Source organism: Aulonocara sp. 'chitande type north' Nkhata Bay, linkage group LG23 (assembly GCF_057382095.1).
Source record: "Aulonocara sp. 'chitande type north' Nkhata Bay isolate Kocher_YH1m ecotype deep benthic linkage group LG23, A_spYH_male_GT1.1, whole genome shotgun sequence".
Classification (NCBI taxonomy): Eukaryota; Metazoa; Chordata; class Actinopteri; order Cichliformes; family Cichlidae; genus Aulonocara; species Aulonocara sp. 'chitande type north' Nkhata Bay.
In genome coordinates this window covers 44169390-44196390 of record NC_141365.1, presented here as the reverse complement: position 1 = coordinate 44196390, position 27001 = coordinate 44169390, and the positions used below count along the sequence as shown (strand labels likewise).

At 39.5% G+C, this 27001-nt stretch overlaps 3 protein-coding genes across 3 annotated transcripts in view; 2 read left to right on the top strand and 1 right to left on the bottom strand.

Moving 5' to 3' along the window:
• LOC147302712 (NACHT, LRR and PYD domains-containing protein 12-like) overlaps positions 1–27001 on the bottom strand; it is a 172991-nt gene that overhangs the window by 104380 nt on the left and 41610 nt on the right. The gene's annotated exons all lie outside the window — the stretch shown is intronic.
• On the top strand, positions 11361–15663 carry LOC147302715 (uncharacterized). The gene is made up of 6 exons (XM_086282106.1): positions 11361–11380; positions 12957–12981; positions 13522–13596; positions 13681–13761; positions 14089–15116; positions 15543–15663. The coding sequence occupies exons 1-6, from the start codon at positions 11361–11363 to the stop codon at positions 15661–15663; spliced, it is 1350 nt and encodes a 449-aa protein (XP_086138232.1).
• On the top strand, positions 15779–19403 carry LOC147302714 (uncharacterized). The gene is made up of 9 exons (XM_086283085.1): positions 15779–16030; positions 16244–16409; positions 16495–16577; positions 16745–16924; positions 17173–17280; positions 17373–17453; positions 18391–18528; positions 18685–18813; positions 19088–19403. The coding sequence occupies exons 1-9, from the start codon at positions 15827–15829 to the stop codon at positions 19232–19234; spliced, it is 1236 nt and encodes a 411-aa protein (XP_086139211.1). The 5' UTR covers positions 15779–15826; the 3' UTR covers positions 19235–19403.

Here is a 27001-nt window from a genome sequence, read left to right as displayed (position 1 = left end):
GTAGTTTTTACCTTGTGTGATATTTATGGCTGTGACACTAAATCACAGCATGAAAACTTCCTGCAAATATGTCACAGGCGATAAAAGTTTCACATTAAAGGTGAAGTTATTTTTCTGTCTCATGTTCAATAAACAGTGAGCTGGGAAAAGTGAAGAACAGACTTCAGACGTTCCCTGCAGAGTTTCTGCTGCTCGGTCGTCTGCATGTTGCTGAGACTGAGCTGATGATGAAGCTGTGATGGGTTTATGGCACGTTTGGTTGTGGAGAAGAGTTTTACTGTCGGTGCAGGTGAAATGATCAGAGGTTACAGCCTCTGGTTAAAGTGGAGGCAGCGATCAGGACGGCTGAGCAGCAGAGGTCTCGAGGGTCCTAAAGTGTAAAAGCATCAGTGTTAGTAACACAAAGATCACAGAATGGGATCATCCACACAACACTAACATCTAAATCCACGGCAGGAACTCTTCCAGTGTCCTGAAAAATCTGTGTGCACGATGCTGAGATTAAAATCTGTCTGCTCATCTTAATGCAATATTTACTAAAGTCTGGTAGAAGTTTTACTGATTTCCAGTCCACTTAGCAGACGTGTGGATAGGTGGTGGGTTGTAGAGCAGACTGAAAGCTTTAAGTTCATCCTCTGATTAAAAACTCAGACCCACAGATACAGGAAGTATAACGCTGGTGTAAGACAGGAAACTGCAACACGGCAGCCATCTTTTTCCTCCCATGATGACCAGTGTCCCAGCAGAAGCTGGGGTTTGTTAGATCCTGTTCGATCCAGAGGAAACAGGCTAAAAGAGTCGATCAGGGGGATCATGGTTTTATTATGTGCTCGTTATGATTGAAGCTCTGGTTGTGTGTTAGAGACAGAACCTGCAGATTCCTCCACTCTGCCTCCTCCTCTGCAGGAATCAGCCTCTTGGCTGGTTTTATTCACCAACGTGAATAAAATCATCAAACTAATCCAAGTTCATTGTGAAATGCCTGAAAATGGAGGAATAAATCTGTCAGTTACCGTATAAAGTTTGAGTTTGTCAGTGTTTTACACGGAGACGGTCGTCAGATGTTGAATGTTTAGCATGAATGTTCCACATCTGGAGAAACCTTCAAGATTAAAGCCAGTGAAAAGTGAAGAGTTTCTGCAGCAGCCGCACTTCCTGCAAATCTGTTCTTTCAAAATAAAGTGAAGAATCTAAAATTATATTCACGACAGGTTTAAAGGTGAAGGTGGTCACATGGTTTTAGTGGAATGCCTACATGGGCGCGTCTGAGTGATTTTGATTCAGATTCGTGCAGCGTGGAGCAGTAAACACTTGTTTTTGTTCATCTGGACTCATGAAGGATTCCAGTTAGCACATTTCCAGCCAATGAAACGTAACTACAGATGAAGACAAACACATTTAAGCTGCCTGACTCTCGAGTGTGGGTGCGTGTTCCCATTTTCAGCCTGTTTTAGTTTTCAGTTTAGAGGAACGCTGCAAACTCACAAAAACTTCTTTCTTGTGAGGTTTTGTTGTCAGACTGATAAAAGCAGCAGCAGCTGGTGTTTGATGAGCAGACGTGTGTTTCCTGTTCTGTAATAATCAGCTTGTTACCATCACATAATGAACTCAGCCGTGACCAATGAGGCCGTCCTTGTGCGGTTCTCTGGCGCTGATTCTGACTGTGACCTTCACCTCTGCAGGGTCGCCTCTGCTCGTGGCTGAGCTTGTGTTTGTCAGGCTGACAAAATAAAAGCTTCTTCATTTCTGTGGCTGAAGAGGAGTCTGCTCTTCTTCACCAACAGGAAGTGAAACATTTCTCACTGATTCTGAAATCTTCACTTGTCTCACAAATTCACAGTAACACACACACGGTTGTGTTTTCATATCCTTGTGGGGACATCTATTTGACATCATGCTCTCCTCAGCCTTTTACTCTAACCATTAAGACTGAATGCCTAACCCTGACCTGACTGTCCCTGACACTAAAACCACATTCTGAGACTCACAAATGTCTTCAAACTTGTGGGGACGGGCATTTTGGTCCCCACAAATATATTAAAATCTGTAACACAATGTTTGGAGTTTAGTCTGTTACTGTTACTATTTTTACCACTATTTTTCTTTTTGGCGCAACTGTAATCCACATAATTTCCTTAGGGATTAATAAAGTATTCTGATTCTGATTGTTTCAGGATGACCTGCCATTATCCAATGACACATCTGCTTACCTGTATCTTTGGCTCATTTCTCCTCCTCTTCTTTTCTAATTTTTCTAAACTGAGCACCTGATGGCTTTGAACTTTTCTTGTCCATCTTCCATTGGTTTTAATTTTGCACTCCAGTATGAACACAAAAGTTTCAGTGCTTCGTTTAAACTGTATGATACTTATACTGACCCAGGGTCAGTGTAAAATACAATCCTAGCTGTGTGAACAAAGCCTGGCTCCTTTAATCCTGCATGACAAACCTCAGGATGCAGGTTATTATTACTCTTTCCTGCTGGCACACCTGTCACACCTGAGAGTCAGCTAGAAACTTACAGTGTAGTGTGCATCATGCAAAGACTGCCAGACTCTGTAATACTGCAAATGATCAGTGACTCAGGTTAACACTAAACTTTAAACGGCACCTCTGTGTCTCTGTGTGCTGAACATTTAGGATTGAGTCAGGCTGCATCAGCTGAAGCTGTTATTTGTATATATCAGTATTTTTTATTCAGGTGTGGGGAAAATACGTAAGACTGCAGTGAAGCGATGCACCAGAGTAATCCCTGGCCAAAGGTATCGTACTTAAATCAGACTACTGATCCAGCCACATCAGCCTTTTGTGAGGTCTGTTTAAAGTAGACTAAAAGTGAACTGCAGGTTCCTGAGAGGTGGACTGTGAGCACAGAAACACATGTTCATACATACAGCTGCAGCAAACTTACATTAATTTTAAATAGATTTGTTACTCTGATGTCTGTCTCTGTGTTAGTCCTCTGACAGACTGGTGACCTGTCCAGGTGTGCTCTACCTATGACTACTGGGACAGGCTCTAGCCTCTGTAATAGAAATTTTCTGTTATTCTCATTTAAAGTATTTAAGTGCTTATGCATATGCTTAGTTGTGACACTGTTACTGTTCAGTGAAAGTTTCCAAAACTAGATGAACTTACTTCAGCGTCAGCAGTTTGAGAAAACAACTCCCTTTACAGGTGCTGATAAGGCCAAGGGCACAAAACAGCTTAACCATTGATCCGTTAGGTTTCATAGCGAGACACGTGAAGTGTGGTAGGATCAGTTTGTAACTTCCTCCCTCTTCCTTGGAATGCATAAAGGAGGAGGAGCAGCATATCAGTCTTGGACTGTCTAACCTGCCGGAGCAGCACTGAATGACCACCACACACGAGCATGTTCCTGCAACATTCAGCATCTGATCCTTCATCTGTGTGCTTCTGCTTTTGGTAAGTAGAGTTACCCAACTCCAGTATTTCTAAACACATGCCATCCATTTCTAACGGCCTGGTTACTTCCTGTCAGTTACTTTAGAAACCATGTGGTCACCTGACCTAACACTGTTTCTTCTTCTTCCCCTTAATGTTCAAGTGTCACGTGTCAAACAGCTGGAGAGGAAACTACACCAGTGTACTGGGATGTTTCACCAACACGTGCCAGATGCTGTTCCTTCATGGTGACATCACCAGAGACAGCCCCACCCACCTCAGGACCTCGCCATTGATCATGATGATTATAATGATGACAGCGAGCGAAACTAACACTGTAAAAATCCACGACCAGAATGTTTCTTTCTAATTATGAATGAATACTGAGAGCCTCTTTCTGTGTTTTGTATGTTTTGGGTTTTTACCTCATTTGTTACTAACAAAGTTCACAAACTCACACAGTTTACATTCTGTATGTTTCCATCTTTACCAGCCACTCTAACTGCATTTAAGAAAATAATCCTTAGAAATTGTCGTTTTTCTCTTTTGTAATTGATGATAATTCAGTGAATATACTGCGCTGCTTCCTTCTATTGCGTCACACATTGCTTTAAGTTTTTCAGTGTCCAGTTATTTTTTACTGCTGTTTGAAATCTCTGTATGTTTGACCCTGTAGACTGTTTGATGGACTGCTTGTCTTCCTGTTTGTTACCGCCGCCTGTTTTTTAATAAAGATTTGGATTTCTGACTTCAACACAGCCTCTGCGTGTCCTCCCTTTGTGTCCTCTTCCTCTGTGAATGTGTTGCATGTGTCACAGATTCCTTTTATTAACAGCTTTCCCACAGTGAGTTGCATCAGCATTCATTCACAGCACATTTCAGAAGGATTCAGATTAATACAGTGATCTTACAGTCAGAATGATCCTGACAGAGTGCCACTGTAAATGATCTTTCATCAGGTACATTTTAAAGTTCAGTATTTCAAAGCAGGAGTTATGAAGAATCATGCTGGCATTAGGACTAATAATATGTACTTAAAGTCAAAGTTTTTTAATTATGCTAGAATATTGGAAGACAATCAACTTTTAGTGTTTTCCGCATATTAATTATTCTGAAATAGAGACGGTGACCCTAACTGTACAGAAGCACTAAACAACTGACAATCTAACAGACATCATTGGCCTGAGCTGTCATGCACAGTGAGTCTGATCCTTTGCTGTGAGAGTCTGACAAGCATGTTTCTGGTCAGTTTGGAAGAAATAATATCACAATGTTGATCTTTTTTTTCAATATTCCTTCTCTTTTACAATATAAACTGTGATCAAAGGTACTTATGTTCACAGCATGTAATAATACTGACAGTCCAGGGCATTGTGGTCTGTTGAGCTAGGGCTAGGGTTAGCAATTCAGACATATGTAATCAATATTAAACGTCTCTGACGTGGGCCACTGTGTTGGGAAATCCATACCAGGCTGGAACGAGTCAAGGTAGGTGAGCATCCACGAGAAGACACAGCAGATGCATCCTACTAATACTGACAGGACCAGGAGACTCCAGAAACCGAGCATCTTCTCTTCAGTGCCATCCTCGCCTGTCACCCTCTCTGCCCGCAGCTCTTTGAGTATGGGGTAGATAAGGGCGCAGAGAAACCCTTATTACTAATTTGTATTATAATTCAGTTTTCATGAAATATTCATATTCAGTATCGGTCCTTTTATATTAATAACCACGTATCCACCCAGGCTCATGGTGGGGCAGGGCTCTGTCCTGGGATGCTTGAGTACAAGGTAATGTACACCTGACCAGGTATCCAGTCTGTCAGAATTGTTTTCAATATTTGGTTCAAAAACATGAGTGACAACAAAAATCCAACTAGGATTCTTGCATATGATGAATGAAGTCTGTCTTTGACTGTATTGTCCAGCTGATCCATCAAACCCCCAGCAGGTGAACCTTATTCATGACATAACACGGCAACAATGTAAAAAATGAAACAGCAACAGTCTAAATGTAAAGTGCATTCTAATCTCCTCTTCAATAAATCATATGCAAAGAGTCATTCAGGACTGTAAAACGTGAACTACAGAACCCAGAGTCTTCATCATTAAATCTCTGGTTGCTTCATTTTTCTATCCTATATCAGATACTTTAAAGTTAGGTTAGGTGAAGTTGCATTCTCATGGTGAGGCAAAGTGCTTTATGTGTGTGTGTGCGTGTCATGAACGGCTATAAAAGGCCTATAATTAAAGAACAAAGTGGGGTTTGAGTTCGAGTTGCGGCAGACTGTCACTACTTGTAAATGGAACGCAGCCTTCCTGTGGCGGACAGCTAATAACAGGAATCGGACGCGGTCCACCCAAGTCCACAGCAACCACCATAGCAACCACCTAGCATGACCTTAAAAACATATTCTGTCTTCATAACTATCAAACACGTGAAATGATTTGCAAAGTGTGAAAGTGTTACAGCTGCAGAGAGCTATGGCGGTATCTTTGGAAGCTGTTTACATAGCTAATAATATACGATGTAACCATGGAGACAGTCAGTCACGTGAGCTAGCGGTGCATGTTTACTACAGTGAATAAGGTGATTGCGTGCACAGCGTCCACACGCTGCAGAGGGTAAAGACATTACTTCAATATTGTTTTATATTGATGTATATTTGCCTTCTGTTGACCATCACCTCAGGTTCACCATCACAGTTTCAGCAGACAGATGCACACTGTCTAAATATGAACACATTCAAAAACTCATGTCTCAGAAATAAGCACAGCTGTTCATGTTTGTCATTAGAGTTTTATTTGTAAGAAAATTATGAGCTTCATATTGTGCATCAAATAAAAGAACATTTCACAACTCTAAGTCAACAGAAACAGGAAACAGAAATGTCTCTAATGTAGACGTGTACAGTGTAGTGTAAGCATTAAAAGATCATAAAGGAAACACTAACATTCATGTGAAACTAATTGTAATAAAAAAAATGAACAGGTGGTTTATAGATGTAAAAGAAAGAATCTGAAAACAACACTTTTTTGGTCTAAGTGATCAAAGTAGAAAACAGAACTGATGTTCAAGAACAAACCGTAGCTGCACTAATATTACACATCTCCATCGTTGTACTGAACAGACATGTTGCTTTTAAAACCACATGCAGTGTGTGACCGTGACTGTTCACTGAGACCATGAACGCCACTTCGCTGAAGCCTTCGCCTTCTTCTTCTTCTTCTAAATTGGAAGCAGAAGGAGCACGAGCTGCTTTGATCTACTGAAAGGAAAAAGCAGAACATCTGAGCTGAAACCAGTCAGCTGAAATCATTAAGACAGGAACAAATTCAATGCAGTGTCTCACGTATCTTAGCCTGTTACAACTGTTGATACAAGCTAAATACGGTTAACACACAGTGTCAGGGAGCTCCAGTGTGGGAACTAGTGGCTTTAGGTTTGTAGTCATTTAACTTTCATCCATTCATTCATTTAATTCAGGAGGAAGAAATGCCAGGTTGATGCAGGCTGGTTACATGCATTTGGTCCCATGCTGTCTTTAACTAAATGACTTGGTTCACTTTATGGCTGGGCTGTATGTGGGGTTATATCATGTTATTTGGGCAGGAGTACCTGTCCCCTGTTAGACTTAGAAAGTTTCTCCATAAGTAGAGTTTCTAACTCTTATAGCACATCTGTGGCTGACAGCTTTTTGGTGGCTCTTTTCTCTTTGTGCTGAACATCAACACTGTTATTTCTTAGACTGTAAGCTTTACTTTAGCACAACCACTTGTAGAAGCTGCCACTCCAAATGTCTTTTGATAACAAGAAAAAAATACCTTTTCAGTCCACGGCCTGAAGTTCTTCTCTGACATCTTCTGCCATCAGCTTTGTCTGCTGGTTTGAAGACAATAAACCACAAAAAAGATGATTTAGTCACTTTGTCTGCGTCATGCAGCTCGAATGTGTCGTGTAACGATGTTGAATAGCCGTCGTTATCCTTCTGCTGTGTCAGTAGGATTGTACTGTACAGCATCTCATTGATATGTGAGGAATGCTAATGTAACACGATAACAGACTTACATCATTAAAACATAAAGGACAGGAGATATTTAGATATTTTTATATTTATATTACATTTTATAGCTGACGGATATTACTAAATAGATAGAATTTACTAAATAGCTGGATGAACATGAAAAATATGTCTATAATAACAAATGACCATGAGAGCCAGTAGAATTAATTCAACTGGACACTCAAACGACGTCCTTAAATGCTCTTTAAGTGGCAGAACAAACACTTAATCGCTTACTTGAGATGAAATCTGCTCAGCTACTTTGAAAACAGCTTCTAACTGGTTCCTCCTTTAACAGGAGGTTTTTCAGACTACATGTAGCTGTCCTCTATGTCAGCTAACACATTTACATTTATGTCACACTTATTTCTGCTTTCCCATTTTATAATTATTACTTACATTTTGATTAGATACCTTCAGTTTGTAAATGATCAGATTACATAATTGGAATACAATGTATCCAATTCAGGGTTGCGGGAGGATGAAGCCTATCCCAGCTGATACAGGACAAAGACAGGCTGCCAGTTTATTGCAGGGCTAACACAATATGTGTAACAGAAAATCCACTTAAATGTTTGATATTTCTTATAATAAGCATAATTATGACTATTATTTAAAGGTTTCTTTATAAATACATTTTGATTTTTTATAACCTCTAAAATATAAACCTGAGCTGTTAAATTCTGACCTCTGACCTCACTGCAGCTCCTTCTTGGAAGTACGTCTGCTTCTTGTCTTCCCCCAGTGTTGACCGCCTGCCCTTGATATCACGTACTGTACCTGAGGAACAGAAAAGGACAAACACTTGCCTTCATTTAAGAAGTACATTCATACAGAGGTAATCTATGGAAACACACTAGTTCACCCTTTGGGAGAAATCAGTTCCTGTGAAACATTTCTGTATATGAACATCATGTGGAGAATGAATGAAATGAGTTCTTCAGGTGACTCAGCAGTCCCACACTGACAATTGAAATCTAGTTAAACTATTAAGCATATTTGCTCTTCTGAAATCTGTGTTAAACAACAACAAACATAAATTAGTAACAAAAATACAGCTGAGGAGAGGCTTTACAAACCACCAGCAGCCATAATGCTAAATTTTAATCTTCAAATGTTTCTGAGGCGTCTTCAACCTGCTTTTAACACATTAAAGTCCCACAGTCAGTGCAGCACTGGTGTCAAGCCAGCCTCCAGTTTGTTTTACGTTCCCTGTGTATTCAAAGTATTACGGGAATGGATGTGGAAACCGGATTTCAAAATAAAAGCCAACTTCGAGTGAATTAACAGATATGGTTTTTTTTGTTTTTTTTCTTTTTTCTACTTTCTTTTCTTTCTATTTTTACTGCACTTTACATACGTCAACATGTCAAACTGTTTGCAATCTATCTAAAAAGAAACCAATTCAAAGCACGGGCATGGAGGACTTCCTGGAAAGTTAGCTGGGAATTTTTTGGCTTCAATTTCACACATATTTGAAGTGCTTTGAGGAAGTTGTGCATTTACTGTCTTTTAAGTAACTCACTCTTGGGATCCGCTTGAATGTATGCTAGTTTCTTTCCTAATTAAATCATGTGAATGTCACCTTGTGGCTTGGTATTCTCAGCAAAACCATGCAGGTAGGTGTTGTGGAAAGGACAGAGAGGAGCAGCATTATAAACAGTAGGTGCTGTAAAAGGTGGTGTTTGGCAGGTGAGTCAGTGGCTCCTAATATAGAGCCAAGTAGTAGTTGTGGGTGTTAAGTGTTGGAGGTGTGACTGGACTTTTTTTTTTTTTTCTTTTTTGCCTGTCCCGTTTGGCTCTTTTGCCATCAGAATTATTGTCTAAAGGCAAAGAAAGATGCCCAACGGATTTACTTTACCAAATTGACCATCCCAGCCTTGCCGTAATGGTCCATTTGATTCACCTTTTATTGTTTATTTTATTTTCACTTGCTGAATACGGGACAGACTTGACTGGGGGAAAGAAGGGGAGAAAGAAAGAGGGAAAGAGAAACAGCTGAGAAGAGGGACGGGGGAGAAGGGCAAAAAAACAAAAACCAACAGAACGGGCAGAGAAAAAAAAATGCATCTAATTAACAATTAACAGATATGTTAAGAACATAATAACATATAATTTAGGCTTTTTTATTTTATTTTACAAACTCTAATGAACGATCTATATGACACAGCCTTGTACCCTAATTGTGCCCTGTCACTATCAAGGCCATCTTAGTTTGGATTTCAAAGTAAAAGCCCTGTGAATCTTCATTTTTGAACTACTCTTTCAATGACTTCATAATGCTCTGAAAAGCAAAAGTCGTATTTCCAAATACTATTTGAACTTTGTATCAACACTTTCCAACCGCAGTCTTTTTCACAGTGATACCATATCAATATCAAGTCAGTCTGATTTTGCTTTTCATAGTAATGGCCCTTTGAAATTTCCGATATTTGACTTAATCTTCTAACGATTCAAAATGCTCTAAAATGAAAAATTCTTGTTTCCACAGGGTAATTCCACTTTAGATCAACAGTATACAACCCCACAGTGATACCATATCAATATCAAGTCATTCTGATTTTGCTTTCAAAAATAAAAGCCCTTTCAAATTGTCCATAATTGACCTAACTTTTAGTGATTTCAAAATGCTCTAAAATGGAAAGTTCCTGTTTCCACAGGGTAATTCCACCTTAGAATTATTCTGAAATGTTTTATTATTCTTTCTGTTACTCACATTTATGTTTTGATGTGCAATGGTGTTAGTTTGAATGACATCTCCAAGGCCCTTTAATTTATAATTGTCTTTTTGGTTTTTTCTTTTTGCTTTGTTTGTCAAGTATTCACCACATTTAAAACCCACAAAAAAAAGACAATAGTTAACTTTAAAATTAGTACAGAGGTGGACAATAAACTCAGCTGTGGTGTCTTTCGTCTTATGCAGTCAGAGAGATTATTGAATGTTTGGGTGGATGTATTTTCCTCTGTGGTGGGTTACGATGTGCGCCCACCACCCAAGGCTCCGTGGGGCTTGGTGGTGGTGCTAATGTAGGCCCCCGTCCGGATGGGCCTTTGTGGCTTCCAGGGGTGCCTACTTGGGTCAGCGGGGGACCTGGCCCCACGAGAGAGTACTTTGCCTTCACTTCCCTCCCCTCCTCATCCCCACTCCATCACACCGCCACACATGCAGGGCTTTGGCGTACAGTTGTTTCACTGAGGTGGGTGTGAGACATTCCTGCTGTGTCCCCTTCCGACCACCTGTACCTCAATTTTATTCCACAATCTATACATCAACATCACTTGTGCTGGGCATGCTGAATGGCGTCCAAGGGATGGTCTGTGTATTCAACCTCTCCTAAGTTGCCGGTGCCCACGTCTCAATTTTAAATACATGTAGATGGTAATGTTTCTTGGCAGGGGCCGTGCTGACACCAATATTTATTCTCTACTGTTACTTATACTTATCTAGGTTGTGGATGTGATACTTGCTGTTGTGTATTGTGTTATATTTTTGCTTGTTTTCTTTTCTGTTTTTTTCTTCCAGTAGGTAATCCAATGGAATTTACTGTCTTGTGTCACCGTCCCACATCCCCTCTGTTTTTCCTCATCTTTTGAACGTCTCTTGTCTAAGTCTTAATATTTCCTATCAACCACTTATGTGTATTCCTTTGATAATAACTGCAAATTTAAATTTTACAATAAAATGATTGAATAAATAGAGATATTTTAAAATTTTAATCAAGTGGAGCAATATTGCAAAGCCATAATGGTCCACTTGAAAAAAACAAAATCTGTTGGAGAGCCTATACCGCCCACTACTGGACATGCGAGCTTTGAGTGTCTGACTCTGTCGACATTCCAAAAACTAGAGGTGAAAACATGTCATTTTGAACATAAAAGTCTTGTGCCGAAGAAATGCCGAAGAAGGAGAAGGGGTGAGTTCGTTTTTTAAGTATAAACTTTAAATATTAACTTTTAAAATTTGCTAACAAAGTAGTTCATCTCCAATTACATGTAATTGAGTAATCAAGTCTTGTAGCTAGGGATGGGTACCGGTGTCATAAACGGTAGTAACCAGACCGAAAAGCAGCGCACATTTCAGTGCTTTATTTCGGTGCTTTTTTTTCCTGAGCTGTGATACACTTCTAGCCAATCATTTTATGTTTCTGAGGATAGTAGGCGGGTCCAGGTACGTACGTTCTTTTAGAGCAGAGCTACAGATTAAAAATGCCCAAGACGAAGCGGTCAAAAGTCTGGCTGTACTTCACAGCAAAATATGCAAACTCAGCAGCCTGCAACAAGTGCTTTAAGCTGATACTGTGATACTGTCAAAGGAGGTAACACCTCGAATCTGATGAAACACCTGGCGACGCATAGCGTTTTTTTTAAAAGCCGAGAAATGCGCCGTATTTGATAGCTTGCTGCGAGACCTCACACCGAGCGCATCTACTGCGGGTGTGGTGCCTGTTATCGGACCCGGATTTAGCAACATCCCCAAAAACCCGAAGAGTAGAGTCCTGGCCCCTAGCCCTGCCAGTGTAGCAGAAATGATGAGGATGATGATGCAGCAGCAGCCGTTCTTCTTTGCATGAGTAGCTTAATGTTGTTCGTGTGTAATTTACTTTGAGTAGGCTAACCACGTTATTACATTAATGCACGTAAGGTGAACTAGCAAACATCATCATAGCTACATGCGGCTGTCTTCTTGTTTGATGGCAGATACTCCCTTCACCCTGGCCAAAAAGGCTAAAATGACCAAAGAAAAAGTGGAAAACAGCTAAACATGAGAGGTTTTTGGACAAAGTTTGTGTTTTTTCCATTGTTTAAGCACTGCTTCCAGCCAAGAGTGATACCATATATGCCCCATAGCTGTAGAAAAGGCTAACATTGTTATCTTTTTACAAAAAACCAGCTGAACATGAGTGGTTTTTGGACCAATTTTATGTTCTCCATTCTTTAAGCACCGGTTTGAGCACCGTTTGAGCACCGGCACCGTTTCAAAAGTACCGATTTGGCACCGGTATCGGATAAAACCTAAACGATACCCATCCCTACTTGTAGCCTAGCCTAAGATATTAGCTAGTTTATTTCTGATTGTAAAAATGTCTTTTTTCTTATGTGTAACACTTAAAATTACATTTATTTCACCATATTTTTTCGATAACAGGCTTCGCTATGAGCAAAAACAAAAAAAGATTTGCGCACAGGACTCAGGCAAAGTTGTAGCATACGGCAGAAATTAATTAACACGTGTTCTATAACAGGGACATCTGTTGCTAACAGGCAATGGCTTTTTAACATCAAGTGCTGCACATTTTCTTCAGGGGCATTGCATTTCACAAAAACATGTTCAAATAGTACTTGAATAGAAACAAAGTTGATAGTTTTGTAATTAGTGGCACCGATTTAAAATTGTTCTCAATTCATTGAGAATATTATACATATTCTTTATAAAATGTTATGATTTCAATGATATAAATGACAATGTAATGATTTCTTTTTTACACTTAGAGTCTACCGCTTCTGCTTATTTGGGGTATGTATTTTTTTCTTCTTTTCTTTCATATACATTTTCCACGAAAAATAAAACTGAAAATGCTATATCTTCTGTTTTAGAACAAAAATAAAACGATTACAATCAATGAAATTATTGAAACTGTGGAACAGCTGAAAAAACATGGCATCCAACTGGAGGACCATGCACTTCATAAAGAAGGCCCCTGGGGTCAAGTTTGCCTGACACTTGGTATTCAGAATAATCAAAATAACCGCTACAGAATTTGTGATGCATTTCGTCAGGTTAGTTCTTTTCACTTATTTTTTAAAAAAATATATTGTATTAAATTATTTAGTTAAAATCAAATTTATTAAAAATGTATGCCTGTTCTCTACAGAACTTGTCTATACCAGTCAAAGGGGATTCAGATAATGGACAAAAGCCACCAGAGCAGGTTCCATAAATAAAATTCTATGTGTTTGATATCAAATATGTTGGTATACCAAATTTTAGTCAATGTGTTACTGTTGAAATTATCCCTAAAATTAATATTGTTACGGGTAATGTCATTTTCAACAGGAAGAACTATCAGCTGCCGCTTCTCTGTCACCGGACATCTCCTCGCAGGAAGATGGACAGCTGTCTCCTGCGCAGGTCAGTCTGTCTGTACTATCATAATTTCTCCTTAACACTTCCATGTAATTACACTAAAGTTACACCTCTCAACTCATGTAATAGCAACCAGAAGAACTATCAGCTGCCGCTTCTCTGTCACCGGACATCTCCTTGCAGGAGGATGGACAGCTGTCTCCTGAGCAGGTCAGTCATTAAAAATGCTTTCACATAAGTTATGATTGGCGCTAGGATCATTGTTTAAATGACCACTTTATGTTACATAAAAAATATTTTTAAAAACACAATATACAATTAAATAAAGAATTTTATCAAATGTTGTAACATAGAATGAAATTTATATTTCATGACACTTCTCAACATGAATTTTTGCTATATATTCTGACATTAGAAACACTGGTTGTTAATATACTTAAAATACACAAGTATTTCAGGTATATTTACTGATATTACGGTAGTTATGTAACATGGACAAAATGTTTTCTCACAAAATAAATTTTTCCTCTTTTTTAGCCTAACAGCAACTCATCTGATGATGGATTCATAAGAATCAGGGTCCCACTTGCAACAAATTTTTTTTTCCTGAAAAGGAAAGAATGGACTAATATAAAAAATAAGAGATCCCAAAGAGGATACAAGGGACTACAGTGGACAAATCTGATTTCAGACGGAATACGGACAGTGTTTCCATATTGTTCCTTTGCCTTCAAAAGGCACAGAGTCAAGGCTTTGGACTCAGTAAGAAAGGGCCCTTTCTTCTGGTGTCTGGGTTACTGCAGTTTTGAGGATTGTCCAGTCACTGTCACTGTCACTGTAGATAATGAAGACGATCTAAAGGCAAAAGTCAATTTTCAAGGTCTCGAGTGTGTGCACAACCACTATGAACTAAGAAGAAGACCTGTAAGAGCTCATAAGAGAGATAAAATTGGCCATGAATTGGAAAAGCAATTACCTAGAGCCATGTATCCGGAAACAATGAGCAAAATGGATGATGATGTTGTGCAATCGGGCTGTAGAGATGAAGTTCCAACTCCTCAAGTGTTGAGAAACATAGCCTTGGAAATCCGAAAGAAAAGTCGTCTTCATCATAATGAGATTATGAGTCTCCAGTTAATGGTGGCAAACAAGAAGAACAACCCAGAGGATGTATTGCAGAAAGTGATGTTACATCCAAAAGGTGTTTTTTTATGGTCTTCCAGGAGCATTGAGATTTTCCAGAGCCGCTGTCGGGAGGACATACTTTATTTGGATGCTACAGGAAGTATCATGAAAAAAAGAAAGGGTTCGCCTCCTTTCTATGTTTACGAACTTGTAGTAAGAAATCCACGGAAAACATCCTCTCCCCTACCAGTGGCTACATATTTAACATGTGACCATACCACTGCCTCAGTTACATATTTTTTGGAAGCATTTCTGACTGATGTTGCAAGGGCCTTTGGGCGCAAAGCCATGCGTTCACCTTTAATGCTTATGTGTGATGGATCTATGGTCCTAATGCAAGCTATCTGTTTAGCTTTTGCAAAAAAAATCTCTCTGACACAATAAATCATCCCCACAAGCTGCATGTCTTTGGACGGTGGGAGGAAGCCGGAGTACCCGGAGAGAACCCACGCAAACACGGGGAGAACATGCAAACTCCACACAGAAAGACCCCGGCCTGATGGTGGAATTGAACTCAGGACCTTCTTGCTGTGAGGCAACAGTGCTAACCACCGTGCCACCGTGCTGCCCCCATTCATCAGCTTGTGGGGATAGGTTAATTGATTAATCCAAATTGCCACTAGGTGTGAATGTGCGAATGAATGTGAGTGTGAATGGTTGTCTGTCCCTGTGTGTTGGCCCTGCGACAGACTGGCGACCTGTCCAGGGTGTACCCCGCCTCTCGCCCTATGACAGCTGGGATAGGCTCCAGCGCCCCCCGCGACCCTGAAAAGGATAAGCGGAAGCGAATGGATGGATGGATGGACAATAAATCATTATTATAACATCGCTTCGGGGAAAGGAAACAAGGAAGACTTCGAGGTTCCAATTCTTCACAGATGCCTTAGTCATGTTATGAAGAATGCCAAGGAGATCTGTAAAAAGTAGTAAGTGTAGTCCTTTTAATATGGTATTCACTTGTTTGTTTTTTATTGTGACATGTGACATGGCATTTCATTTTTCAATTTGGGAAAACATTATTACTGTTTTGGAAACACTTAAAGACAATTTTTTCTTTAACTGCAGTGCACCAAAGAACTACCATCTTGCAATGCACACTTTTGGAGTCTTCACTACTGCAACTTCCTTAAAAGACCTCACTGACATGGTTCAAAGTGCTGCAGTTGTTTTTGGGAGTCCGTGTAGTGGTGAGAATGTTGAAAAACATTTTCACAACCTTCAGTTGTTGATGCAGAAAGCCAATGTTGATGTTGATGGCAATGACAGAAACTCAAAAGCTGATGAGGACCTGAAGGTAAACTGAAGTCAATTTTTATTAAAACTAAAGGCTAAACTTTTGCCTCTTATATATCTTTTTAAATACTTTGGAATAGCATAATAATCACAAGTCACAAGTAATTTTAAATGTTTTATACAACATAATGTTGGGTTTTTAGATTATAGATATGAAAGATGAGTGCACACAATGTTCAAATCACATAATTATTCTGTTTTGTCTGTTGGCTAGGGAGTCAAGGGAAACAACCTCTTTGGGAGACATTTTAAGAAGCTCATTTCCAACACATCATTGGAGATGGATGGTGAGGCAAACCCTTACTACAGCAAGGGGCTCATGGAGCACATCAGCAAATATCTTCTTCCTTTTTCTGGATTATGGTCTGCAATAATGTTAGGTAAGCCATTTTAAAGTAGACAAGTAATTAGTTTATAAAATGAAATTACACACATCAATATTATTCTAATCTTCAAAATCCAAAGGTGACCTTGGAAGACATGGCACTGGGAAAATGTATGAGCAGTATCACAACACATACAATGCCTTAAGAAAGATCAAGAGACAAGTAAGACACATGATTTTTAGTATATATACATATTTGTGTGGTGTGATTGAGAAACGGCAGGTCCAGAGGAGTCATCTGTATTGCAGATCATACAACATTGCACACAACAACAATGTGTATCTTTAAAAAAAAATCACATTTAATGATTTCTTAATTTGATTTTTCAGAATATTACTGAGAATAATAAAACGCAGGGGATAATGGAGAAGAGCCAGTGGGATCTGAAACATATCCGTCTACATTCGGGAAGGCTCACCAGGCTGGATGACTTTGTTGTCCAGTATCAAATCAGTCACACAGCGCTGCTGAAGGAGTACGAAGACTCAAAAAGAATGCTTCAAAGAAAGGTTTGCAAAATGACTGGCTGATGTCCATCAATGCTTTGCTGTTTCAAAATGGAACATTAAAAAAAAGTCTTCTTGATGTGGTGGCATATTGAGGTGCCCCACGTTGTGATGTTATAGCTTGGTTGCACCTGTGTGTCTTACTGGACATTTTTGTGTGTTTTGGTTTATTGTAAATTAAGGAAAATGTTGTCACAGCATTTCACTTGTAATTCCTAAACAATGTTCAATGACTCATATTTTTGGTTCAGAAATTTAGAGTGGACGAAGAAAAATGGAAGGAACGTCGCCAAAAAAAGAAGAGGAGATATGTAACAGTACTCCGCAAGCCATTTCCTTTCAGGAGATCTTCAAAGATGGTATAAAATGTTGTGCAAATTTATCGTTCATATATAAAGACCAATATTTTGCATAACATTTTTTGTATTTCTTGTACACGATATTTATATAGGTTGCTTCCTCTATGGCCCCGAGTTCCCCTGTGCAGACTGGTAGAGTTGAGGATGTTACCTTGGAAACTCCAGAATTCCAGGTAGGATTGACAACTGCTAACATAAAGGATTCATCAAAGTAATAGTAATGCCTTCTTTTTCCATAGAAGATCCTTTCCATGACACAGTAATCAGTCATGGACACGTGTATGAAGGGCAAATCTTATTTATTTACATGTTGATATTCATGTTCAACTCATTCGATGTGAATATCCAGGATTTTGGTTGACTAGTTGTAACCTTAACTGACACACCCCCACTCCCCTCCCTCCAGAATTCCTAGGTAACAACCTAATATACATATCTTCCACTTCCAGCATTTGACTGCTCTCCGGCTTTTAAAGGTAGAACGGTAGAAGCCTGGGACTCCTAGTATTAAGTGGGAGGCACCAAAATTCAAAATGAATGCAGTGATTACATGGTAAATTTTGGGAATAACTAAATAAATAAATATTTTTTCCTCAGTAGAAACTGAATGGGAAAAAGCATTCGGGAACATAGTTAGAGTATGGGAAAATTAACTTTGCAAGTGTTGCCATTACAGCTTTGAGTTTATATAGTTACCAGTGCTCAAGGGTGGCTGTAGCTCAGGTGGTAGAGCAGGTCATCTACTGATTTGAAGGTTGCTGGTTTGATTACTGGCTTCTCCTAGTCTGCATACCAAAAATCCAAGATACTAACCATAAATTGCTCTCCAGTGCATCCATCGATTGTGTGTGAATGTTACTTAGAACACACTTAGAAAAATCTGCTTGGGTGAATGCACAAGTTGTGTAAATCGCTTTGAGTGCTCAGAAGAGTAGAAAAGCGCTTTATAAGAACCAGTTCATTTACCATTCAAGACTTGGAGTGATACATTTTGAATGAATTTTCCAAAGACATATTGTTAATAACAGTCCATAAACCTTTGTTAGAAATAACAAAATCATGTCCAATAGCTGGTAAGATCGTATGTTAAGTGTGTTTTTCTTTAATGAGGAGGTCCTGTCTTTGTGGAAGAAAAGAGACACAGAGGTTGTGGTTTCTGTGCTTCCCTCAACAAACCATGGTACGTCCATAATTATCCGCCACAGTGATTTGCGAACCCTTCGACCACACCTGTGGCTAACAGGCGAGGTATATCAATGATTAATTTAAGCACTCATAACCACAATAATTCGACTGTGTAATGTAATTCAATTAAAAGGACATTATCATGTAATTATTTATCATTAACACAATTTAAATTATATAAATTACATAGCTTTGTGTTTATGAAAATTCTTTACGTAGGTAATTGAAGGGCTTTTTCATTGTCTGGCAAAAAAGGAGCAAAAGGGGATCTACATTATGAACCATTACACAGCGGGCTTGATTTTCTTTGGTGATCGGACACAGCTTTCTCGCCAAAGCTTGCGGAACGTAAGATGACTGTCCAATGTCCATATAATTATGTTCAAATACATTTAGAAAGAATTACTGATTGAATGCTAATAGAATTCCACAAACTGTAAGAAATACATAAATGTTTTCTGACAGGTAAACTTCGATCAGTAGCAGGCCATTGTCACGTTTGTTAACATTAAAAATGTACACTGGAAGTTTCTGGTAAGCAACAAGATTATAACTTTAAAGCCTGTGTATTTTTTTAATGACGATATATTAATATTGTTTTAATGATTTATCTTTGCTACAATTCATCAATGCAGTGAATCACACTGTTTATCTCCTTGATCCTGCCCCAAGTTCATCAGAGGAGGAAGACTCTAAACTCGCTGCACGTAAATTCAGGTACTTAGGCTTCAACACATTTTGTTATATGCAAATAGGCTTTACAAGTTAGTTTACTACAACTGCATTTTTGTAGAAGCTTTTTGTACCTGGCCCCACAATGCGTGTTTCTCTGTTGGCATCCTCTTGGCCAGGTCTCATTTGCAAAATAAATCAGTACGGTTATTATAAAAATTATCAGGTGAACAAATTATTAAGACAATAATTCTGATGGCAAAAGAGCCAAACGAGACAGGCCAAAAAATAAATAAATAAAAAATAAATAAAATTCTCTTTAATTCTGTAAAATATCTTTTTTTTTAAATTAGGAAATATGACATATACCAAATTGTATTCTGCTTTGTAATAATGTGCAGTGATTACTTAAAAATGGGGAGAACCCGCCACGCAAAAACAGAATGGGTCGACATTAAATGGAAGGGAGGTGTCTTGACCCATCCAGTGCAGAAGGATGGCTTCAGCTGTGGAGTATTAGTGGTGATGGTAAGTGATGATAATATACATTTGTATATAATTTCTTACTTGTTTGCCATGCCATCATGCCATGGTCAGAAGAATATCCACATCCATAACAGTAGCTGTAATAGATATGAATACATCTTAATTCTAAATTTCACAGTATACTGCACAAATTAAGTATATGGTTAATACTTTGGTGCCCTAAGTCATGCAGATTTTGTGACATACTCTTTTTAGGATTTGCAAATATTAAGGCTGCACAGCGATTGCAGATAGTACTTATACTTTAAAAAGAGCAAGTCACCGTAGGGAATTATTTCCTGTGTCATAATGGTGCATTATCAGTAATCTCATTCTCTCACTGAGCACGCTCTGGTGAATGGCTAGCACATCATGATGCAGGTGGTATGTATTGTCCAGCATTGTGGTTAACTTGGAAAACATCCACATCTCTGACAGCACCTTACGAGACTGTAGGGCCACCCTGTGGACTCACTTTATTGAGTCTCTGTGGCACTAGCATAACACAGGTTGCGACTCTCCACAACATTTTTATAGAATGTACTGAGTATTGCCCAACAGATGTTAAAAGAAGTCAGCTGCCCACACATTGGAAGCAGACTATATCTAATAACTAGTAACTAGAGATGTTCCCTATTTCAGTTATTCATCAGCTTAAAAGAATATACATGGCTCTGGCCCTTACTGTAGAGTGGAGTGTTATTTTTAACCCTGTCCATTTTGTTCTCTATGTTTACAAGGTATATCACATAGTTATTCATCCACGATGTCCATTTCAACAACTGAGTGTTAGAAGTTACCTGGTGTTCATAAAGACTTAAATCTATTTATTGCTCTTTGTTTTTCATACTGTTTATGCAAGATTATAAACATCAGAAATTTTATATTGAGCAGAATTGTGTTTTTTTTTTCACAATTAAAATTTTGAGTATTTCTCGGTAGATGTCACGGGCAGTGATGAAAGTATTTCCAGATTTTCCCGTCATGAAATTAAAAACATCAAAAGAGAAAATGGCAGAGTAAAGAAAATTGATGGCTGTGGAGATACTACAAGCATCAGGTTGGTTTGGGGGTGAATAAGAGAGAAAATGTGTGTGTATATATATGTATTTGAATGTATATGTGTGCGTGTGTGTAGATTGAAATGTATTATTCTGTTAGTAGTATTATTATAGTGCACAATGGCACTTTATGCTGTGGTCTAATCGATAGAAATTTTTAAGTACACAGTTTAACATATGCATGAATTGGCCTTCAATTAAAAATGTCTATCTAATGTGTTTTGATCCTGTATTTTAGTTTTTGACACTAACAGCAACTGTGCCATGTACCATATTATTATTATACCATATTATTTTCCAGTTTCTGCTGTTTTGTATTTGTTCTTAGGGTTTGAGTTGTGTGTTTAGTGTTTCTATTGTCCCTACCTGTGTCTTTCTGTTCTGTTCGTGTCCCCAAGTTGGTATTGTGAAACAGCCTGTGAGTTTCCTGTTTTACTTTGTAGGTTTGTGTCTCGTTATGCCCATTAGTTCCAGCTGTGTCCCCTCCTGTCTGCCTGTGCTCCTCGTCGCATCGTCTGTGTCTCTTCAGCCACTCACCCTCACACCGTTACACTCTCATGCCAATCCAGCAACAGGCAATCCACACAGGGTCAGGGACGCGTCCAGGAAATCTAGGTACAGGAAAGAACAGGTCAGGAACTCTAATGAACAGTACTGAGAATCAACTCAATGATTTAGCACAAACTGAGAAGACTCAACAAATCACCAACCTGTGGCCTAGAGTGTCCTGGTGCCACGTGCACTTATGGACACTCTTATGTTCGAACATGGTGTTCGTTATGGCCAAGCTGTGGTTTGCACAGAAGTTCAATAACAAAACACCACTCGGGTTCAGGTCCTGGGGTCCATTCCTCCCAATCACGCCCCTCCAGCTTTCACTGTTGTTGCCCACATGAGCATTTAAGTCTCCCAGTAGGACCCTCCAGTGTCCCACCCAGGGACTCCAAGAAGGCTGGGTACTCTGAACCCCAACCCGGAGGCACAGATAACAAACCCTCTCATCCACTGGGAGGAACCCCAACATACAGGCAGCAAGCTGAAGGGACACCAGGATACCCACCCCAGGCCTCTCACCAGGGGCAACTCCAGACTGAGTCAGAGTCCAGCCCCTCTCCAGGAGGCTGGTTCCAGAGCCCAAGCCGTGTGTTGAGGTGAGCCTGACTATATCTAGCCGGTTCCTCTCAACCTCACGCACTAACTCAGGCTCCTTCCCCACCAGAGAGGTGGCATTCAATGTCCCAATTGCCAGTCTTGGGGTTTGGTTCGCTCCTGGGCGGCGCTCACAATGCACCCAACACACATTAGTTGGTATCAAATGAGCACAACTCATCATTAATCCCACTCCATGGTCCTTAGGGTGGCACAGTTGCTTCACTCTCTCATTCTGTATGTCCCTAATATAACTGAGAACTTCAATAAAATCTCTGAATCTATCAATATAAAAATGGCACCGAGTCTGTGTCTGCATTTGTGTGACATTGATGTTCCACTTTAACTTGGAGGTTTTGACTCCCACTTTTAACTCCTTCTCTTAATGTGGACGATCATACAGCTGGCTTCTTGAAAGGGGGGTGGGTGGGGGGCACACTACAGCCAAACTACACAACAGGACAAATGAAAAGAACAATCACAACTTCTCCTGTATCAGTGTGTTGCAGTGATTGTTTAGTTTTACTATCACTCAGTGTTTCTCATCAAAGGCAGTGCAACTGTCTGTGACACTGTGGCACTCTGTCAAGATTGTTGCACATTTGTGTCTCCTTTATAAAGTCAAACAGGATTTTGAATTGTCTGACATTTGCACGGGAATCTGGAGGAGGGAGACGGGCCTTCTTCAGTTTCCTAAGAAACTGTAGTAACTCTAACTCTACTCTAAGAGAGAGATCCACTAATGCCTCGCACCAACACAAACTGGGTTCTGGAGTCAAAGAGCTGTTAGTGTTTACAAATCGAGCGCAGCGACAGGATTGTGTGTCAGAGACAGAATCTCAAAGATTTTTGTGGCCCTGATGAAGACCCAATTCTGGACATTCAAACTGTGTTATTAATGTTTTTAACATCTACAGATCATTATCCAGATATTTAATACAAATAAGCATGTCTTATTTTTGTGTTTTATACATTTGAACTCACATCTCCTGTGTTTAGAAAACAGCAGAACTTTTGTAATTGGCCCAAAAAACGAACCATGTCCGTAAGCGCTGTTTTGAGCCTTTTAGCAAATCTTGCCCTAAACAGCCTGTTGCTGTTACAAAGCAGAGGAAACATAGTGGAGTCTAATTGTTGCACCGTGGAGCTCAGCTGAACTCAGTTCTGGGAGTTGAAATCAACAGAAAGTGTTTCATTTGACACTGAAACAGTTTCTTTTCCATCCATGAAGGAAGCTTTTGTATTTCACTCAGCAAAATATACAGTCTGGACTGCACAACATTTCAGACTGCATGTGATCTGTGCAGAAAAACATCGAGCTTCATGGACACACGCAGGTCCTGCTCCACTTCCTGCTGTTGCCATGGCTTTGCTCTCGTCTTGCATTCAGTCTAATTACAGCTTCTTATTCAAACTCTGCACGTCACTAATTCCTGGTCTCTCCTTGTTGAATACTTTTTATCTTCAGCTGTCCTTGAAATCATTGAAAATCATACAGTTATGTCTATAAGACTTTGGACAGAAACAACTTTCTGTAACTTTGGTTCTGTAAATTACAACAATGAATTTGAAATGATACAACTCAGATGTAGTTTCAGCTTTAATTCAGTGGGTTGCATTAAAATGTGAGGAACTAAAGCATTTTTTAGAATTATCCTATGGAGCTCCGCAGGATGTGCTGTATCAAGCATGCACCAGGACGAAGGAAAGACGGGTGGACTTCCTGGTGGAGCTTGCAAGAGAGCTGGCTCACTCTCATGTAGCTGGGAAGAAGGCAAGAAAAGAACAGTTGCTTCGGACACAACCCTCCACACCGAGCCCTGGAAAAAGAGCCATGTGTCAGGTCAAACACAAATGCAAGAACAATCATGCCACTGTGCGATGTGTTCACTGCTACAGATACACATGTGGTAAATGCAGACTACAGATACCATGGCAGTGCCAGGATTGTGAGTGATTGCTGAAAATGTTGAAATGTACTCACTCGCTTTTTATTATTATTTGTAAATATGTGTACAAATGGTTGGTTTTTTTGTACTGTTTTTATCAATAAATCTCAGCAACAGAGGACATACACCCATGTGCGTTGATTTCTCCCTAAGATGGCAAACTGAAACACAAGTTTCCTTGTGGCTCAGGAAACTAACCACTCCAAGTTGGTGACTTTTGGAGATTTATTTTCCTGGATGATTGAGAATGCATCAAGACGAACACAAAAGGAAGTTCACCACTTTTAGCAGCTCCCCCCCAGACAAACAAAGAGGCAGTTGGCAGTTAGAAATCAGCAATCATTCACACAGCCCCACTCCCCTCCAGAATTCTCAGGTAACAACCTAATTTACATATGAATGACTAGCCAATTTAGCTTCCACTTGGCTGAAGCTAAAGCCTAGCTAAAAGCCTACCAGCCATTTGGCAACTCAGCCCATCACACGTCCACGTCTCTCCTTGTTTCGTCTTTTATTATGAAAGGGTTGTGTTTCCATGTTCAGTGTGTTTCATTTTGCTTCCCCTGTGGTGTCAGGTTCATTTGTGTCAGCTGTGTTTCCACTTCCCTCCTTTCTCTTCTGTGTATTTAAGTCCGCTGTCTTCCTCTGGGCAGTGTTGGTGCGTTTTCCTCCGTTCACGTTATTCCGGGTTTCAGGTTATCTCCTGATTCTGTTTAGGTCCATGTTCATGTTCATGTTTTTTCATCAGAGTTTCTCGCATGCACCTCCTCGGATTCATGTTCATGTTTTTCTTGTCATAGTTGTCATAGTCATACCGAGTTATTCCCAGGATAGGTTTTAGTTTTAGTTTCCGCTCCTGTTTGCTGGGCCTTGTTTTGTGTTCGTGTTTTTCAACCTAATAAATGGTTTGTTTTTTTGTTAAGATTCAGTTCCATCTCTCCCTTGTCTGCTTCCGGGTTCATATTGCAATCACATCAGCCACAGTGACAATAAACTTATTTTGATTTTTAACTTTCTTTATTTTTTCAACAATATTATGTATATATAAACATTTTGCATCTTACAATATAAAGCCTGGATCCTGCACATATTGCACTTTGAACTTGAACTGTGTCGTCTGTTTATTGGAGATTGTACTACTTGAATTCATTATCCTGGTGATATAACACATTAATTCTCCATTTGGAATCAATATAGTATATAATACAGTATCTGTCTATCCATCTATATAGCTATTGAATTGAACTGGAGTGAATGGAAGAGAATTAAATAATGGATTTCATGTTCATGTTTATCTATGTTGTAACAGTGACGACTTGAGACATCTGTTTGGCACTATATGAAGAGAATTAAATAAAATTTAAATAAAAATGATATTAACTGTATTTATACATTTTATATTTTTGGATGAGACACTGTCAGTGTGCTGTTATATAACTCAGGTATTTTTAAGGCCTGACTGGTGGCATTGGTGCCCATTGCTTTACTGTGCTGTTGGATGTGTATGTGGGCTATCCCTTGTACCTGACATTTGATTGGGCATCACTGTGTTGCTATGGTATGATCCTGGTAGTTGTTGTTAATAAAACAATAACAAATTCAAATTCAAACATTGCTGCATTCTTCTGTCACTGAGGATTCCAAACCTGCACTCAGTCTCCTCATTACTTTGGTATTGAACAGACAAACTTTGGAGCTCCTGCAAACTTTATTAACAAACTGCAAATATTTTACACAAATCTGCGACTGACAACAAGCACAGAAACTTCAAACAATCACTGAAGTAAGGACTGAAAGATTTACTTTTAAACAATAATGATTAAGACCTTTTTCGTAAGGTTGTTTTCCCTTGATTGCCAGCTGTTACTGTTTTTATCTTCATATCTTTCATATTTGTCCACCTGAACAATGCTTTAATGATACAGTTTGAGAAGTTTGATATGAATTTATCCAACTGACTTGAAACTGAAACTGACAACTGTCCTGTAATCTTACACAGAGAAACCAAATCCTGCGTCTTTGCCTTGACAGACGCCTAAAATGGCTCGAGCTGTGGTAAGTTACCCTTCACTGTGTCTGTTTCTAAACATTAAATCGTGTGAATTTTTAAAGAAAAATCCAACAACAACAATAATAATATGTAACAGAGCAAAACGTCAGATGACTTGAATGTTCCTCTGCAACACAAAGTCAAAGTCTGCCTCCTCCACAGGCAAAGGAGAAGCTCCCACACTCACCCAGTGCAGACCGTTGTGCTCTGGACAATGAAGTTCCCGCTTTCATGTTCCGACCTATCAGCGCACCTGCATGTGAGCTCCTAAGTCCACCACCTGCTGATGCCAGCTTTCAGTCGAAGGACACAGACAAGATCATGCATCCAGATTTGAAAAACGATCGTTCATCCCTGGATGATGACGTGACATTTTTCATGTGTCCTACTGATGTTCCTCTGCCTCCGAGACCTCCACCCACTGCAGAGTTAGGTCTCTGCAGAAAGCGCAGGTATTCTACTGCTTTTTCTGTTAATGATGAAGAGGAACATTTGATGCCCAAACGCATGAGGCTGATGAGTTCTGATGTACCAGTTTCTTCAAATCCTCCACCTGCTGATGCCAGCTTTCATGCAAAGGACACAGACAAGATCATTCATCCAGATTTGAAAAACGATCGTTCATCCCTGGATGATGACGTGATGTTTTTCATGTGTCCTAGCGATGTTCCTCTGCCTCCGAGACCTCCACCCACTGCAGAGGTAGGTCTCTGCAGAAAGCGCAGATATTCTACTGCTTTTTCTGTTAATGATGAAGAGGAACATTTGATGCCCAAACGCATGAGGCTGATGAGTTGGGATGTCTCTAAGTCTCCAGCTGCTGAGAAGGAGTATGTTTGCTTTACGTGTCCTGAAGACAAGAGGTCTGAGTAACCTCTCAGCTCCCTCCAAGGCCATCCACCATCACAGGTCAATAATAATGACACTGACCAGTGTACCATTCTGCTGCCTCCTGAAATCCCAGTGCCTCCAAGTCCTGCCCCTGTTGGAGTTCTAGAAACTGTTGACTTTCCTTTTGTTGATAATTAAATACATGTTTGTGGTAATAAATACATTTTTGAGCAAATACGTGTTGAGATGATTCGGTTGATTATGATGGTTATAATTATCCAAACAGTATTATTCCTAAT

What these genes read in the sequence shown, in the direction of transcription:
- LOC147302715 (XM_086282106.1), top strand. Translation starts at nt 11,361, where the DNA reads ATGCCGAAGAAGGAGAAGGG. An exon ending in GACAGCTGTCTCCTGAGCAG is followed by an intron (nt 13,762 to 14,088) that starts GTCAGTCATTAA and finishes CCTCTTTTTTAG; the next exon opens with CCTAACAGCAACTCATCTGA. An exon ending in AAAAAAATCTCTCTGACACA is followed by an intron (nt 15,117 to 15,542) that starts ATAAATCATCCC and finishes GGATGGATGGAC; the next exon opens with AATAAATCATTATTATAACA.
- LOC147302714 (XM_086283085.1), top strand. Translation starts at nt 15,827, where the DNA reads ATGCACACTTTTGGAGTCTTCACTACTGCAACTTCCTTAAAAGACCTC. An exon ending in TAAGAAAGATCAAGAGACAA is followed by an intron (nt 16,578 to 16,744) that starts GTAAGACACATG and finishes TTGATTTTTCAG; the next exon opens with AATATTACTGAGAATAATAA. An exon ending in CTCGCCAAAGCTTGCGGAAC is followed by an intron (nt 18,814 to 19,087) that starts GTAAGATGACTG and finishes TCTTTGCTACAA; the next exon opens with TTCATCAATGCAGTGAATCA.